Below are 16,682 nucleotides of genomic sequence, written 5' to 3'. Positions count from 1 at the left end.
AGCATGCACGATCTAAAGGGAAGACTGACCTGTGTAGCTGCACAGATGGCACGGAGACCACATTCAAGGAAGTGATGGGAAAAGCACGTTATCCTCTTAATTGCTACTGAAGCAGGCATTTAAGGCATAAAGGAAAAGAGACAATTTTGCTAAAAGTGAGTGATTTTTAAAGATTCTTTAGGCACAGTCTGGAAGGTGAAGTGTTTAAGTTCAAGGGAACCAAGACTTCAGAGACCTAGAAGTAATTACTTACCAAGGTTGAGATAATTTTTGAGACAGGGTCTTGCCACATAGTCAGGACAGCACTGAACAAGATTTTATTGCATCAACCCTCTGAGTGCTGGGATTACTGATGCACACTACCACACAGAGAATTTCTAAATTCTAAGTACAACATCCTGAAACAGGTACTTCTCATGTTGCTTCTTCCCCTGACTCAGCAGCAGGTCCTTATGTATTAACTGCAACTTTTCCTCCAGACACTGGGATTCCCTAAAACCTGTAATGCATTGTATAGTCACATGACATCTGTATTAATATACAGTACTGTCACATGGGGGAGGAGTCGAGGTAGGCTTTCACATTGTAGCCTGGACTGGTCTTGAATTTAAGGCAGTTCTCCTATCTCAGACTCCCACATGCTAGGATTAGATTAATCTAAAACCACCTATCTGGCTCCAGGGCTTATGTTCTACCACTGAGCCATCCTCACAGTCCTTGAGAGGGTTTTACATTGTATTCCAGGCCGCCCTTGATCTTATAGGGATCCCCACGCCTCAGCTTTCTACTGACAGGGATTTCTGCTGTGAACCATCATACATGGTCAGGCTTGGTTTTAAATTAACTTCCAAAACAAATGTGTTAGCATACTCCCCCCCCCCTTTTCTTTTTCCCCCTTCAAGATAGGGTTTCTCTGTATAGCCCTGGCTGTTCAGGAACTCTGTAGACCAGGCTGGCCCTGAACTCAGAGATCCACCTGCCTCTGGCTGCCAGGCTTAAAGGTGCGGACCACCTAGCAATATGACAGCAGGAGGATCTAACCTCAAGGTCATTTTTGGTCACAGAATTAATTTTCCTATATATAAAACTCTAGTCATTAAAAATTTGAGGGCTGTCAAAACACTCAAGGTATTTGCTGCCAAGCCTGAGTCTGAATTCCAGGACCAACATGTAGGAGACACCAGACTCCTGCACGGTGTCCTTTGACCTCCTCATCATAGCATTGCCCCCACTAGACAATAATATCAACAATAAAACAAACTCGAGAAAATACACACTAATGGGTTTCACAAGTAAAACCCATACTCTCTTTTGTTTGTTTTTGGTGACAGGGTTTCTCTGTGTAGCACTGGCTGTCTTAGAGCTCAGAGATCTGTTTGCCTTCACCTCCTGAGCACTGGGATTAAGGCGTGTGCCATTGCACCTGGCTAAAAAACCATACTTGTTAATAGAAAGTAATTGTTCCTAGGCTCAAAGTTTCTAAACTGTCCATCATCATCAAGCCACCATTTACAGATGTCTTACTAAAGTCCCAGATATGAAGAATTTATGTTGTGCGGGGAGTAGGCACATGTTGGCTGGCGCTGTGCACTAGAGGCTTCCTGTATTTGCACTGAATCCAGACACGGTACATGGTCAGCTGTTTCCCTCGATTCACCTGCAAGCGTCGATCCACCAGGTTCTGCACCTTTTCCAGACCCGCGGCAGTGAAGAGTGCATCCAGCTCACCTGGTTTGAAAAGAACAGATGTTCACGGATGTTCCTCTGGAGAAATGACAGTTTGCTAATAACTTTCCACGTTAAGCGGAGCCTTGAGACATCACAGTGTGCTTTTTAAGAGGCCTTATTAGCGCTGGTTGCTGCTGTAGTGACAGTCTGGCAATGACAGGTCCAGGTTAGGGCACCGATGTCCCTGAGGAAGGCCCACAACAAGGAGTTTTAAGAAGGTGATGCCACCTCTCTTTAGGTCTCTGAGTAGGTTAGAATGGCTTGTCATTTAGCCCAGGGGTCCTCTTTTCTCTGTGTTCCCAGTGTTGGGGTTACAAGCACATGCTTTCATACCCCTTGTTCAGTTTAAAAGCCCTATAGTCTATAGAGTTGCATGTGAGGATGGAGAGATGGCTCAGCAGTTTGGAGCACTGGTTGCCCTTCCAGAGGACCCAGGTTCAATTCTTAGCACCAAGAAGGTGGCTCAGAACTCTAGTTCCACGGCCTCTAACGTCCTCTGGTCTCTGAGGGCACCAGGCATGCACATGGTACACATACATATATGCAGGCAAACATGCAAACACATGAAACAGACAATAAATCTTAAAAACAAAAAAAAACGTTACACAGCCAGGTGGTGGCTGTGCACCCCTTTAATCTCAGCACTCAAAAGACAGAGGCAGGCATCAGACTTCAAGGCTGCCCTGGTCTACAGAATTGGGTTCTAGGACAGCCAGGGCTACACAGAAAGAAACCCTGCCAAAACAAAAACAAAAAACAAACAAAATAACCCCCCCCAAAACCCAACGATAGAAATTTGTATGCCAAAACAAAACAAAACAAAAAAAAGCATAAAACAAAGGGGTGAAGGAAACCTGTATATAATACTAGTAGTTGGCAAGGGGAAGCAGGAGGGTTGCAAACTCATGGTTAGTTTGGGCTACATGGAGACTTAGCTTCAAACAAAGCAACAACTCCCAAACCAAAAACTATGTGGGCAAACTGACAGATGCTTTTGCCAACACAATGTCTTACAGGATAACGTTCAATGCCATGTAGCCAAAGTCTCAAAGTATATGACTTAATTAATGGCCCCTAAACACTCCTACGGAGCCTGTGTCAGGGCCAACAGCACAGACGGTCCAGGTCCAGGTTGTGCCTCACCTGGACATAGCTGTCTCTGAAGTGCAGGAAGCTGCAGAGGGCAAATTCCCACTCTGGACAAAGTGAAAGAAGTGAGAGGCAGCACGTGTCAGGGGCTGGTGGACCGCTGTGTATATAAATGCTAAACTCTGAACCCCAAGATCTGGTTATAAGACCCATGAGCACATTCACACTACACTAAATGGCATTGTATAAACCCTGCTCTCCAATTTAAAGCTATTGGTTAAATAAAAGTGGCTACAGCAAATTACTGGGAGAACAGAGGTAGGCAGGCCTTCAGCTAGTGGACTGGGTGGGGGTTATTGGTGGGGGGAGTAGAGAGACAGAGACATGGATAAGGACAAGAATAAAGGGGGGGGGGAGATGGAGAGGAAGAGGGAAGAGGCCTCCATGAGAGGAAATGGACCACGAGCACATAGACAGAAGCACATCCTGAGGACAGGCTGATGGAGTAATGGCAACCCACGCTTAAAACAAGTAACCTGGGAAGGGCAGCTGGGAATTACCCAGCCTATCATATAGAAAAATAGATTTTTTTGGGTAATTGCCCAGTAATTGTGAATTGTCTAAGCTGATTAAATGAATTGATAGGACTATGTCTCCATTACAATGGAGGGTGGGGGTTCACATTAAGAACTTAATTATTATTAAATACTTAAGAGTTATTAAATACCATTTACAACAACAAGCATGAGCCAGAGCTGACTGGGAAAGTGGCACTTAGGGTGGCTCAAGAACAGTATATGATAGGAGCAAGGCAGGAGGGCCAGGTGACTTGACAAAGGGCAGGCGACTGTCTACTTGGCCTGGTAGAACTGCCTTTAGCACTAATAAAGATCATTATTTTCATACCTTGTGTGAAGAAGTAAACTCTGGTGCCATCACCTCTCACATAGAAATTCCCAGACAGACACTGACCTGCAGGGACAACAAAACAGATACATTAATACACTTGAAAAACAAAAAGGATGACAGGCAGTGGTGGTACACACCTATAATCCCAGCACTTGGGAGGCTAGTGGATCTCTGTGAATTCGAGGCTAGCCTGGTCTTTAAAGAGTTCCAAAAAACTGCATGTTGAAAAACTAAATGTGATGGTTTGTATAAGCTTGGCCCAGGGAGCGGCACTATTTGAAGGTGTGGCCTTGTTGGAGTGGATGTGTCACTGTGATGTGGGCTTTAAGACCCTCATTCTAGCTGCCTGGATGTTAGTATTGTGCTAGCAGCCTTCAGATGAAGATGTAGAACTCTCCACTCCTCCTGCACCATGCCTGCCTGGATGCTGCCATGTTCCCACTCAATGATAATGGACTGACCCTCTGAACCTGTAAGCCAGGCCCGATTAACTGTTGTCCTTCTAAGACTTGCCTTGGTCATGGTGTCTGTTCACAGCAGTAAAACCCTAAGACACCAAACAAAAACAACAACAAAAAGGGCGTATTACTTTTTAAGCTTCCATATATAAGCTTGTGCCTGCGTGAGTTTTTATGCACCACAGTGATCATGGAGTCCTGGGGTGTCAGATTCTTTGGATTAGCTATGAGAAGTTGTGAGCTGTCCAGTGTGGGTGCTTGGAACTGAACCCAGGTCCTATTTAAGAGCAGTAAATGCTCTTAACTGCTGAGACCTCTCAGGTCCTTAAAGTACTTTGAATTTCTTAAGTTAACAGATGTGCAACAGGCTATGCATGGTGACTCACACTTATAAGCCCAGTATTAGGAGGCCTAGGCTAGGAGGACTGGCATTGAGTTTCAGGCCATCTATGACACAGAGTGCGACCTTATCTCAACCCTCCTCGTACTCCCAACAGTAAGCAACTTCCCCTTAACAACAGACATTCAAAACAATCAGATGTGCATTTGGGTGACATGCGATACTTCAAAGGAACTAGCACCTTCCTACAAAGGAACAGCAGCACGTCAGCAGAGCAACACCACGGAAAAAACAAAATGTCAGTGTCCAATACTACTCATGAGTCCGAGCTGAGTTTCAGGCTGCACCACCACAACTACCCACCCAGCCTACAAATTCTTTAAAAGACAAGAATCAGTGAAACTGACTCTTACCTGACCTGCCCCATGCTGGCTTCTCTGGTCCACAACACACACCCGTGAGAACTCAGACTGTTTTTCTGTGGCCAGCCATCCTTTCTGTTCATTCCTCTGGTGTTACACCTACATGCAATCCCCACATGTCCCAACAGTTCACACATAACATGTATTTCTTCAGTGAGCTTTTATTTAAGCGATCAGGCTTAAAAAGATCATATGCACATGGATTTTCTCACCTAGTAATGCAGAACAGAAACCTCTCCAAAACAAACTGTGGGCTGCCTTAGATTAAGCACCCCTAGCTTCCAAGGTTTTTTGTTTATACCTACTTTATGCTGGTAGAGTTTCTTCCAAGACCGAGAAACTGAAAAAAATATTAGAGTGCTTAAAAAAGGACATGTTTTTGTTGTAAATGGAGGCATCTAGCTCTTTGCTTGAACTGGCAGCAATGGGGTTGAGAAGAGTTATCGCTTTACTTCTGTTTCCATCTGTTTGTTGGTCATTTAAATTGGACTGTTCACTTTTGGGTAGGTCCTGGATCTTCTCCTTATCGAGTTCCTCACAGTCCCGTGATAAACACAAATATAAGACTTCGTCTGCTGCCAACACTGAACATGTCTCCTCACCCTGCCACCCGACCTTTTAGTGCTCGGAGCACTGCACATGCCAGGAAGTGGGCCACTGTGAGCTAAACCCCCGACCTCAGATCTTAAAACATTCTTGCAGCCCAAAGAACAACCAGAGACTTTAATATGTTCTGACACTGAGCTATGTACCTAACCTCTTCATTTTATTAAAAATTTTCAACTTTTTAATATTCATTTATGCATGAGTGTTCTGTCTGCAGGTACATCTGGATGCCAGAAGAGGACATCAGATCCCTTTTACAGATGGCCATGAACCACCATGTGGTTGCTGGGAATGGAACTCAGAACCTGAGTGAGCAGCCAGTGTTCTGAACCACTAAGCCATCTCACTAGCCCCACAACCTCTTCATTTTACTTTTCTTAAACTTCTGATAAGGCCTAGAACTCATAAAAATTGCTTCTCTAGGTGCTGGAATTCAAACCTGGGTCCTATGGAAGAATAGCCAGTGCTCTTAACCATTAAGCCAATTCTCCAGCCCCTTTCCATGTTTTATAAGAAAATATTTATTTTATGTGCCTAAGTGTGTGCCTGACTGTATGCATGGGTACCACATGCATGCAGGAACCTGTAGGTGTCAGGAGAGAATGTGACCCCCTAGAACGGCCACATGGGTGCTAGGAACCAAATCTAGGTCCTCTGTAAGAACAAGCCTTAACTGCTGAGCCATCTGTCTAGTTCTTTTGTTTCTTAAGACATAATAGCAAACAAATGAACGAATAAACAAAACAATCCCTAACCGTTCTATTGCCAGTATTAAATGTATGTCTAGTTTGGTTGCCAAACTGATTTTTTTAAAAACTAAAGTGGCAAAATACTGTTGGAAAATAAAATTATTTATTTGAGACACAGGGTCCCAGGTAGCCCTGAGTGGTTTGCTATGTATTTGAAGATGACCTTGAACCACTGACTCTCCTGCCTCTACCTTCGAAGCACTGAATTACAGGTGTATACACACCTAGTTGTCTGGGGAATCAAAACCAGGACTTTATGTATCCAAGCAGGCACTTGCGCTGGTTAGTTTTATGTCAGTTTGATATAAGCTCTCTAGAGAGGAGGGAGCCTCAATTAAGAAAATGTTTCCAGAAGATCAGGGTCTAGGCAAGCTCCATGAGGTAATGCATACCTTTAATCCTAGCAATAGGGAGGCAAAGACAGAAGGATCTCTGTGAGTTCGAGGTCAGTCTGGTCTACAGAGTGAGTTCCAGGATAGCCAAAGCTACATAGAAAAAAACCTATCTCAAAAAAACCCAAAAGAGGTTCAGGTTCTAGGCAAGCCTTTAGGGCAGGTTCTTAATTAGTAAAGGACTGGTGGGGGTGGAGGGTGGCAGCTCACTGTGGGTGGTGCCACCTGGGCTGGTGGTCGGGGATCTATAAGGTTAGGTTGAGCAAGCCCGTAAGCTGTACTTCTTGATGGTTATGCATCAGCTCCTGCCTCCAGGTTTCTGCCCTGCTTCAGTTCCGGTCTTCACTTTTTCCACGGATGGCCTATGATGTGGAATTGTAAGCCAAGTAAACCCTTTCTTCCCTACGTTGCTTTTGATCATGTCGTTTTATCACAGCAACTGTAACCTTAACCAATATAGTACTCAACCAAGTTGCTACTGCACCTTAGCCCCAAATTATCTGTATACATACACACATTTTCTACACTATATGGTACTGTATAGTCCTGGCTGACCTGGAATTTACTATGTAAACCACCAGGCTTGACTTGGGAACTCACAGAGATCAGCCTCTGCCTCCTGAGCACTGATATGAAAGTCATATGCTACCAGGCATGGCCATATTTTTATATGTTTAATAATCTTTTTTGGTATTTGCTTACATATATGTATCTGTGCCTCATGCATGCCCAGTGCCAGAAGAGGGCATTAGATCCCCTGGAATTGGAGTTACAGACAGTTGAGACCCACCATGTGGATGCTGGAAACTGAATTCAGGTTCTCTCTGAGGACAGCCCATATCCTTAACCACTGAGTCATCTCTCCAGACCCTCACATACCTTTTTTAAACCGAAGTTGAGCCATGTCATAGCGGCCATAGTCTCGAAGCAGCATCACCCCTCCAGGCTTCAGGAGTCTGCTTAGCTTGCTGATAGCTTTCTGCATCCTGCAGGGCCGCAGGGAATGAAGGGTAAGTCTTCTTAGGGATGGAGTTCCCTGTTCCTACAGCATAAACCCAGGACAACAGACTTCCTAACTCTGACAATAAAAACCAGACCCTGGTTCTCACATGGTGGTGGACATTCCTAGTCCTAAACCTGGCTTACTTCCTGTTGCCCATGATCAACCACCCTTGCCACATGCTCCTGTAGCTTTATAGGAGCCCTATATGTATGTATGGCCACACTTGTGATTTGTGTTATTTTGGCTTGTGTTTTGGAGCGAAGTTGGCAAAGGGGCGAGTCATGGCCAGAGAAAAACCTCTCATTCCACGGTCAGGGTAAACAGAGAGGAAAGGGAAGGGCACTCATACATCTACTACACCCAAACTCTATCTAAACTGTGATGTTAAAGCTGCTGGTGTGACGATACACGCCTGCAATTCCACACCTGGAAGGTGTAGAGGGAAAATCTTTTATGCAATGCATGGAAGTTTCACCTGTTAATAAAAAAGCCTTTGACCAATGAGCCAAGGAAGGATAGAATTTGGGACTGAATTTCTAGGATAGAGACAGGCTTGGGAGAGATTTAGCCCTTGACAGAGAAAAAGATGGTCATGAGAAACTGAGACCAAGTAACCAGCCATGTAACAAAATCTAGAATAAAACAATGGGTAATTAAGACATGAGCTAGCCGGGGAACAGAGCCAAAGCTATTGGCCTCAGCAGCATGCATTCATATACAGAAGTCTACAGTTGTTATTTTGGGGACTTTATGTGTGGGTGAGAAAGCTCAGTTACAGGGAGGCTGAAGCAGGAGGCCAGCTCAGATCAAAATGAAAACCAAAACAATCCTAAAAAACCATCCACACAAAAGCCCCAGGTTACGTGGTGCTGTAGGCAGCAGGCAGATGAGCACCACAGGGAAAGTTTCTCATCTGTCCCTGTGCTTCTCAGAGACCTGAATGTGAAAAGCTGGGCCTCTTCTCTGTGCTACTAGAAGGGGGCAGAAGCTCAAAGGGTGGGGCCTTTAGGTCACTGGGAGGCATGTGTGGGGGCCATGGAAGGGGACAGTGAGATTCTTTTCCCTTCTCCTTCTCTTTTTACCTTGACCATGGGATGAGAGTTTTTGCTCTGGCGGTGATGTGTTACCTTGCTGACGGCCTAAAAGCTGACTGTGTTCCAAAACAAAACAAGCCAAAATAGCCTTTTTCTATTTATAAGTAAATGCTCACATAACAGTATCCAAAAGTCTGGCACAAGATTAGGTATTTACAGCACTTGAAGCATATACACTAAACCTTCTCTTACTTGTCTGGAACAATGGCTGAAAGAACAAATATAAGAACGATGACATCAAGGCTGTCCTCGGGCACTGGGTAATGCTGCTCTTCATCACAGAGATCATGAACAAAGGCAAAACAGCGAGAAGGATCATAGTCTGAATTTGTCTGCGGAGAGGTGAAGCAACAATTGGGTCAGAAGACATGAACACAGGGTAAAGAAAGGCTGACCCTGTTTCAGATGACAGGACCGTTACTCCCACTAGAAGGATTTACTTCTGGTCACCAGAAGGGGTGAGATTCTCGAACTTGCAAAGTGAAGGCAGGAGGATCAGGAAGGTTATAAAAATTTCAAGGTCACCATGAGGTACATAACGGCATCTCAAAAATAAACCAAAATGTTTGCAGATGGGGCTTGAGAGACGTCTCAGCAGTTAGGAGCGCATCTTAACATCTTATTGTTACACACACACACACACACACACACACTTCTAAAGGTTCAGCATTCTTGCCTGGCTCTGTACTGCAGGCTGCTGCACTCCTTTTTAAAACTTTCAGGCCACAATAACAGTTAGTGAACTTGGGTTTTAGAAGAACTTCTCTTCCTTCAGTTAGAAGAGATGACAGGAGCCCCTGTACTTACCTTGAGCAGTTCAATAGCTGTGGCAGAAAAATCACAACAGTAAACAAACAGGTCTGGGTTACTGAAACAGGCAGAAAAAAGCAACAGTCAGGAGACAAACTGTTATGTCTGTTCTTTTTGTGAGTAGCACAGTCAAATGACAAAGAGTACCACTCATCTGCCTATTAGTCACAATAGCCAGCATTCTGGTTGAAATTCTGCCATCTTTATCTGTTTTTTAAGGTCAAGTGGAAATGGCTAATATTAAGTTTATCAAACCATCAGGAGGAAACCCGAACACTTCTAAGTAAGTACTGCATCAGTAGGTGGGTTCCAGTAATCTTAAATGGCACGGCCATAGTGGTTAGTGCTGCACAATCACAAGAACTCACATAATTCTTGAGAGGTTGAGACACACTCTTGTCAGAAGTGAATTACTGAGAATGTGACATACTCCAAGACTTGTCAAATTCTTTAAGTCTTCTGGTAAAAGCCTTTGACCTTCTGCTTATGCGGCAGAGTCTCCAGTATCCCAGGTTTGCCTCGAACTTGTTATGAAGTCAAGGATGACTTTGAACTTATGATCCTCCAACCTCTAACCGCTTGTGTACACCACCATGCTCAGCTTTTTAAGATGCCAACCGAACCAAGAAACCGAGAGCTTCATGAATGCAGAGAAAACACTACATTAACCACATGACATCCAAGACCAACATATCTTGTGAGTCTGTATAGCGGTCAGGCAAGAACTTAAGGGGGTCAGTTCTCTCCTTCTACCATGTTCTGGGAACGGAACTAAAGGGTCAGGACTGCCAACAAGCACCTTTACTCCCTGGTCATCTTGCTGGTCTGGGACTCATTAGATAGAACAGGCTGGCTCAGATCTGCTTGCCTCTGCTGGGATTAAAGGTGTGTACAATCTCATTCAGCCAAAGTAAGTGTTTCAAATGAGATGAGTGTGTCACTACAATTATTAAATACATTGGGCTAAACTGACAAACAATTTAGATGGAACCTTTGAGAAACACTGGGTTCCCTGGAGCATCTGAAACTAGAATGTCATCTTCCCGGAAGCCTTGAAAGCAGGTGTGCTGAGAAACACATATCCAGCATTTCTAGGCCAGGCTCCTAAACTCTAGGGACTTCCTGAATGGCAGAAGGGTGCCAGCACAGGAAGATGCAGGACCTCTCTCACCTCCATGGGGTGAGCACAGAAGTTTTAGACTCACCGAGTGTATCGTCTCACCTGGATGTCTGTTCTCTGTATCTTTATAATACTTTGCATAATGAACAGTAAAACAAAAAACAGGAGGGGACTGAAAATTCTCTTGGCTTACAACACACCGGAAGTGTTAGGGGGCCTGTGTTTGCAACTAGAATCTAAAGTGGAAAAAGTCTTGTAAGACTAAACCTTTAATCGGTGGGGTTTGACGCTAACCCCACTGAGACAGTACTGGAACCAAACTGAAGGACACTTGGACTCCAGGTGCTGATCACCTGGTCACAGTGGGGAAAACCTCACACTCCTGTTGCCAGTGTTGTGTGTGCAAGTGTACCAAAGCAGATTTTCAGAACTGGAGACAACACCATGTAGGCCATCTGTCTCACGTTGAGCATGAGGTGGTGGTGTAAGAATTAACAATCTAACAACATCCTCACAGAGCTTACAAGAGAAACAGAACACAAAGGTCTTTTGGGGACTTCAGAGGAGGCATTACATATTAGCGCTGTGGCTGATACTAACTATAATTTCTAACACTAAACTAAAGCTACTCTTAAATGAGTATTTAAATCCCAAATAACTCATCCTTCTAGGAGCAAACCCTCCCCCTTCTCCCCTTTGCTGTCCTGTAGACCTGACAACATACTTACTTGTTAGTTTTTAAAATTGGAAAGACTGTGTTTCCCACACCACAACCAACCTGCAACAGAAAGGGAACCATTAGCTCCAGAGTTATTAACCCTTTCCCCACCATTCTCTACCCCTCTCCTCACATAACAGGGTCCAGCATGATTTCTAACTCATGTTTTCAAGCCTCAGCTTCCTGAATGCTGAGATCATGGGCACTAAAATGCCCAGCTTTTAAGAATTGTACCAGGAAAGGTATAATGACCTGAACTAAATAGTTTTTCCTGATCTCTCATGGACTATAGTCAAAGACACTTAGGAAAAGACAAAAACACTGGTTTTCACTGGTTCAAGAAAGTTAGTCAAAAAAAAAAAAAAAAAAAGGGCACAAACTGCTTTCTGAGTTCTAGCAAAAAGCCCTGTAGTTACATTACTTTCCTAATGAGTGTCACTACACCATTATTAGAAAGATATACTGCAGGGTCTCTTTGACCTTTTTGGCCAGTATACATAATCTAGGAGGTAAGAAAGCAGGTTCAAGATGACAACATGACCGGTGCTGGAATCTGAGTGGTAAACTTCAATCCCATGTGTACAATAAAGCACCCATAAATCTCTTTGAGGAAAAAAAAATCAAATGTAAACAGATTGAAACTCTTGGCACAGTACATGTGACACCTTTCATAAAGATAGGTTATGTAAATTGACTAAGAAAAAGCAGCTCATGATAAGGGTATGGGGTCTGGCTTAGTCATCATGCCATTAACCACTTCTGCTCCCAGCCTTCAGGACAGGTAACAAGTCCTGTGTCCTTCACTTGAAGGAACAACTCTGAGTGCTAAGCTTCCAGGTTCCCCTCATGTTTACCTGAGAGAACAAGGACCTCTTTGTCTCCTACAACAGGATCAGTTGAAACATTCACATGGTGCTTTCTGCCGTAATAAAAACTAAACATTTATGGAGGGCTACTTGGCAGACATACTTCTTAGCCATTCTGCGTATATTAACTCTAAGTTCCTTACAGTTAGACCAAGTACTCTGTGTACTCTGGGAGGGACATGAACTTCTGTAGCATCTCACAGGCGGTAACAGGGATCAGAGAGGTGGTAAAGAGCTCATCTAACCTGCTGGAGGCCCTAGGTTCAATTTCCAGTACTGCTGCCCCTCATGGCACTGGACTTAATTCCAAGTTTTACTAGCTCTAGAATTAGCTTCCCGTGAAGTTGGTAGACCCTTATATATGAATTTCCCTGATAGTACCTGCCTAGGTATTGTCCCAAAAAAACCTAGCCAAGTTGATCAGACAGAAGATACTCTGGGTCAGCCTTTCTAGTCTATCTGCATGTAAAACGTGACATCTTCATTTAACTGCATTAGGAAAATAAAGTTACCTCAAGTATTCGGTAGGTAGCAGAGGAGCCAGGGAAGTCATCAGCACAAATTTCTAGATGACTGAGCTTCTGAGTCACCGGCTCTTCCACCTGAGTCTCACACCCATGGCTGGTACAAGCACACTTGCGCCACTCGGTTGTCAGGCCAGGTCCATCCTCACTGCTTCTGTGTTTAGAGACTTCACTCTTTGGGCTCTCCAAGGGTAAACTCATCAGGTGACTGTGGCTAGGTGCCAGTTCAGGGAACTCAGTAAAAAGCCAGTGTCTGTCCTTGAAAAACCCATTTTCATGAATTTTGTAGAAGTCATCCCAGTATTTATGGGCATTGACTTCATAATCAACTGTAAACATTTAAGAAAAAAATTTTAAGTCAGCCTTGAATATTTTATTTATATCTAATGTCATCTGTCTTGCGTCACCAAACGTCATTTTATTCCAGAAGCACGCTCCAGAATAGTCAGTCTTCACTTCATCCCCAGGGACCCCAGCTTCTGCTCGAGCCATCAGACAGGGAGTGAGCTACCCATCATTTTCCTCACACAGCTTTGCATGGCCTTCAACTACAGGAAAATTATCAAGTTAAGCAAACACCTAGCACTGTACAAAGGAAAAATCTAATTATTCTTAGTTTCAAGGTTCTATTTGTCAGAAACTGGCAGGGTCTTTGGTAACTATTTTCCCTTGTAAAGTTTTTGTTTTGTTTTGTTTTTTTAACAAGCTGAAGGTCTCAGGCTCTTTGGATGTTTGTATACGTTCAGTGACTGTCACCCATGCATCTCTTCAGAAGGATGTCCCTGCTTCTTTAGAATGTGGGGGCCAGGCATAAAGTCAAGATTAGTAATGAATACTAAAATAAATAAATAACCAGAAAATGAAGAAACTAGACAATGGGAAACTGCCTTTCAGAAGCAACAAGAATTTGATCACTCAGGAGACTGATGGGGGCTCTTTTTATGCTTTCTGCCAACACAAAGCCTCAGACTAGAAGTGATGAAAAGAGTAAGAACCTGAGGAATGGGATCCACCACTGATTGCTTACCTCTAGGTAAAGCACTTAAGGCCCTGTGGTCCAAGTTTAAATTTTGGAGACTAGATCACCCTATGCTGCCCAGGATGGCCTCCAATTCAGTGATCCTCCTGTCTCAGCCTCCCATGTAGCCGAGTCCACAGGTATACAGCCCAGCACTTGGCTAACTGGTTCTTTAATGGTAAAGAGAGGATACTGAGCTACATGATTTTCAAAATCCCTTTCAACTCTACGCTGCTTTTTCTAGTCTCATCTAACAATGCAGGCAGGATGCCTGTTTGGTAACTGGAATACATACATAAGTATATTTATTTTTGAGACAAGATCTCATGCAGCCTAGGCTGGATTGGAACTCTAAATAGCAAGGATGATCTTGACCCTACTCAACCTCTTGCTTCTGCCTCCCAAGAGACTACACCTCTCCATCGCAGGAGGTACATGCCTGGCCAGTACTGTGACCTCCGTACTGTGCAAAAAAACTTGTCATGCATATTGTCTTAACCGATGAGCCACCTCTCCAGCCCCTGGTGACTATTATCTTAAAGTTCTAGTTTTACTTTTTAGAAACAGGGCCAACCAGTTCTAGTTTTAGTCTTTAGAGTACTTTATAAAGAAATTATTCTTGTCTTTAGGAAGGACCTCTTTTTCTTTTTTTATTCTTTTGAGCAAACTCATCTCCATTCTGCCGCACACACATCTTTCTTTGGTAGAAGCCCCAAATCTCCAAACCCATCACCTCAAGAAAAGATGTATGATCCAATCATCTTGTCCTTCAACAGTAGTTAGGATCTGACCACATCAATCTAGCTCTAATGGAAACTCGCCAGCAGAACGTACACCGGAGAAGCTGAACGACTTTACGGTTGCCACAGGCCAGCCACATTCACATGACACTGTCAATACGATCCAAATACGCGGAACTAGAGACTACAAAAATTCAACGCCAAATTCCTTCAAGATTTTGTTCAAGATTTGCCTCCTAGCTCGTCCCCTTCCCGACCCGTTCTATGGCGGAGTTCTTCATCAGACCAGTAACAAACGATCCTGTTGCCCGCACTTCTTTTGCCTTCTTGAGGAGGCGCGCCCCGCACTAGCGGCTGTGGATAAAACCGAACGCACCTTGCTTCTCCGCGCACACCAGCTGGGAACTGTTCTCCTGCACTTTCCTCTCCGCCGCCGCGGCCTGCTCCTCTGACCACTTCACGTTGTCCCTGTGAAAAGCAAATGGGCAGCTTAAGGCCCACACGTCCCCACCGCGGGCAGGGTGAGTCCCGGAGCCGGGAACGTTCGTCCTCCGGAGGCGAACGCTTCAGCTACCGCCGCGGGAGGGCAGGCGGGCAGGGCTTTTCTTGAAGTGCTCCGGGGTGGCGAGAACCGGGCGAGGCGCAAGGCAGTTACCAGGCATTGTGGTGGAAGACGCGCGCCGGGTCGCTCAAGAACCGGTTCCCGAACTGCGGCCTCTTCCCATCCTCAGTCTCTGTCACGCCTACAGGCAAGGAGGCAGCCATGACACCGGAAACAGAAGCGCCTTTCCATATTGCGAGGACTTCCTGTGGGCCACGCCCCCTTTCGAAAGTAGCTGCATCTGGGCGGGAAAACGGGAGGCGGGGCGGGGCGGGGCGGGGCGGGGCGGGGCGGGGCGGGGCGGGGCGGGGCGGGGCGGGGCGGGGCGAGTTCTACGAAACTGGAGATCAAGAGTCATACTCTGAGGAGCTGCTGATGAACTTGCAGCCCCGGGAGAAACTAGGAGACCGTCCCCTCGGTGCTGAAATCCCAGCAGGCTCCCCAGTTTCCCTCCAGGAAATGCTTTGACTAGCAGACTGAAGAGACGTGGGTACCAGACCACAGTTGGCGGGGAGGCAACGCGTGTGTTTTGAGATCATGAAGCGTCCGTGTTAAATGACGTGACCAACCACACCTCCTTGAAAAGGCAGGCTTAACTGGCACAATAAAAATTGTAATACATTCATACAGTTTGTAATATGTATAGGTATTCAATTTATTTAAATGTATACGTTATATATTTATATGTTATATATATATTTTAAAACTAGTGTTAGATGATCATTGGCACAAAATTTATAATTGCACATTTTTAGCCTTATATTTTCTATTTTAAAAAATTTCCCCTTTGTGTGTGCGGATGGTTGTGCGCCACATGCATGCAGTGCCCATGGAGGCCAGAAGAGGGCACTCAATCCCCTGGAACTGAAGTTAGAGATTCTTGTGAACCACCTTGTGAGTATCAGGAATCAAACCCTGGATCCTCTAGAGGAGTAGCCAGTGCTCTTAATTATGGGGTTCTCCAGGCCCTATAATTTCTGTTCCTAAATTATTATTATTTATTTGTTTGTTATCAATCTATTGGCTGTTCTGGAACTCTGTAGACCAGGCTAGGCTTGATTTCAGGTCTTCCTGCATCTGCCTCCCTGTTGTTGGGATTAAGGGCATGTGACACTATGTCTAGCTACAATTTGACTTTTTCCCCTTTTGCTTGTTTTGAGACAAGGTCTCACTCTACCCCTGGATGGTCTAGAATTTACTTTGTAGCCCTTGCTGGTTTTTAAATCATGATGACCTTCCTGCTTCAGCTTTTCAAGTGCTGTGATCACAGGAGCAAACCACTATATGCAGGGACATTGATTCTTTTAATAATTTGTTTATTCTAAAGGTTTTGTACAATTACATATTTTAGACTGGTTTTGCTTCTGCTTTTATGTTGTATACACAGACAGAAACAAATCGATTCTTAAAAGAATCTAGTTGAGATTATATCCTCAATAGAAGGTTGGTTAAGAAGACTCCAAGTGCTGACCACTTAGAGTGAAAGAAAGAGTTT

At 44.5% G+C, this 16,682-nt stretch overlaps 1 protein-coding gene across 1 annotated transcript; it reads right to left on the bottom strand.

Moving 5' to 3' along the window:
• Window positions 1-294: 294 nt before the first annotated feature.
• METTL2A (methyltransferase 2A, tRNA N3-cytidine) lies at window positions 295-15,351 on the bottom strand (the record flags this gene model as incomplete). The annotated part of the gene is made up of 9 exons (XM_080922620.1): window positions 295-1,728; window positions 3,724-3,789; window positions 7,573-7,679; window positions 8,983-9,122; window positions 9,598-9,658; window positions 11,449-11,498; window positions 12,817-13,157; window positions 14,963-15,054; window positions 15,242-15,351. 9 exons carry the CDS (start codon window positions 15,349-15,351, stop codon window positions 1,547-1,549), a joined length of 1,149 nt encoding a protein of 382 aa, XP_080778746.1. The 3' UTR covers window positions 295-1,546.
• Between the last annotated feature and the right edge of the window lie 1,331 nt (window positions 15,352-16,682).

The sequence above is a fragment of the Micromys minutus genome (genome assembly GCF_963924665.1).
Source record: "Micromys minutus genome assembly, chromosome: 10".
In the NCBI taxonomy this organism is placed as follows: Eukaryota; Metazoa; Chordata; class Mammalia; order Rodentia; family Muridae; genus Micromys; species Micromys minutus.
This window is presented reverse-complemented; position numbering and strand designations above follow the sequence as displayed.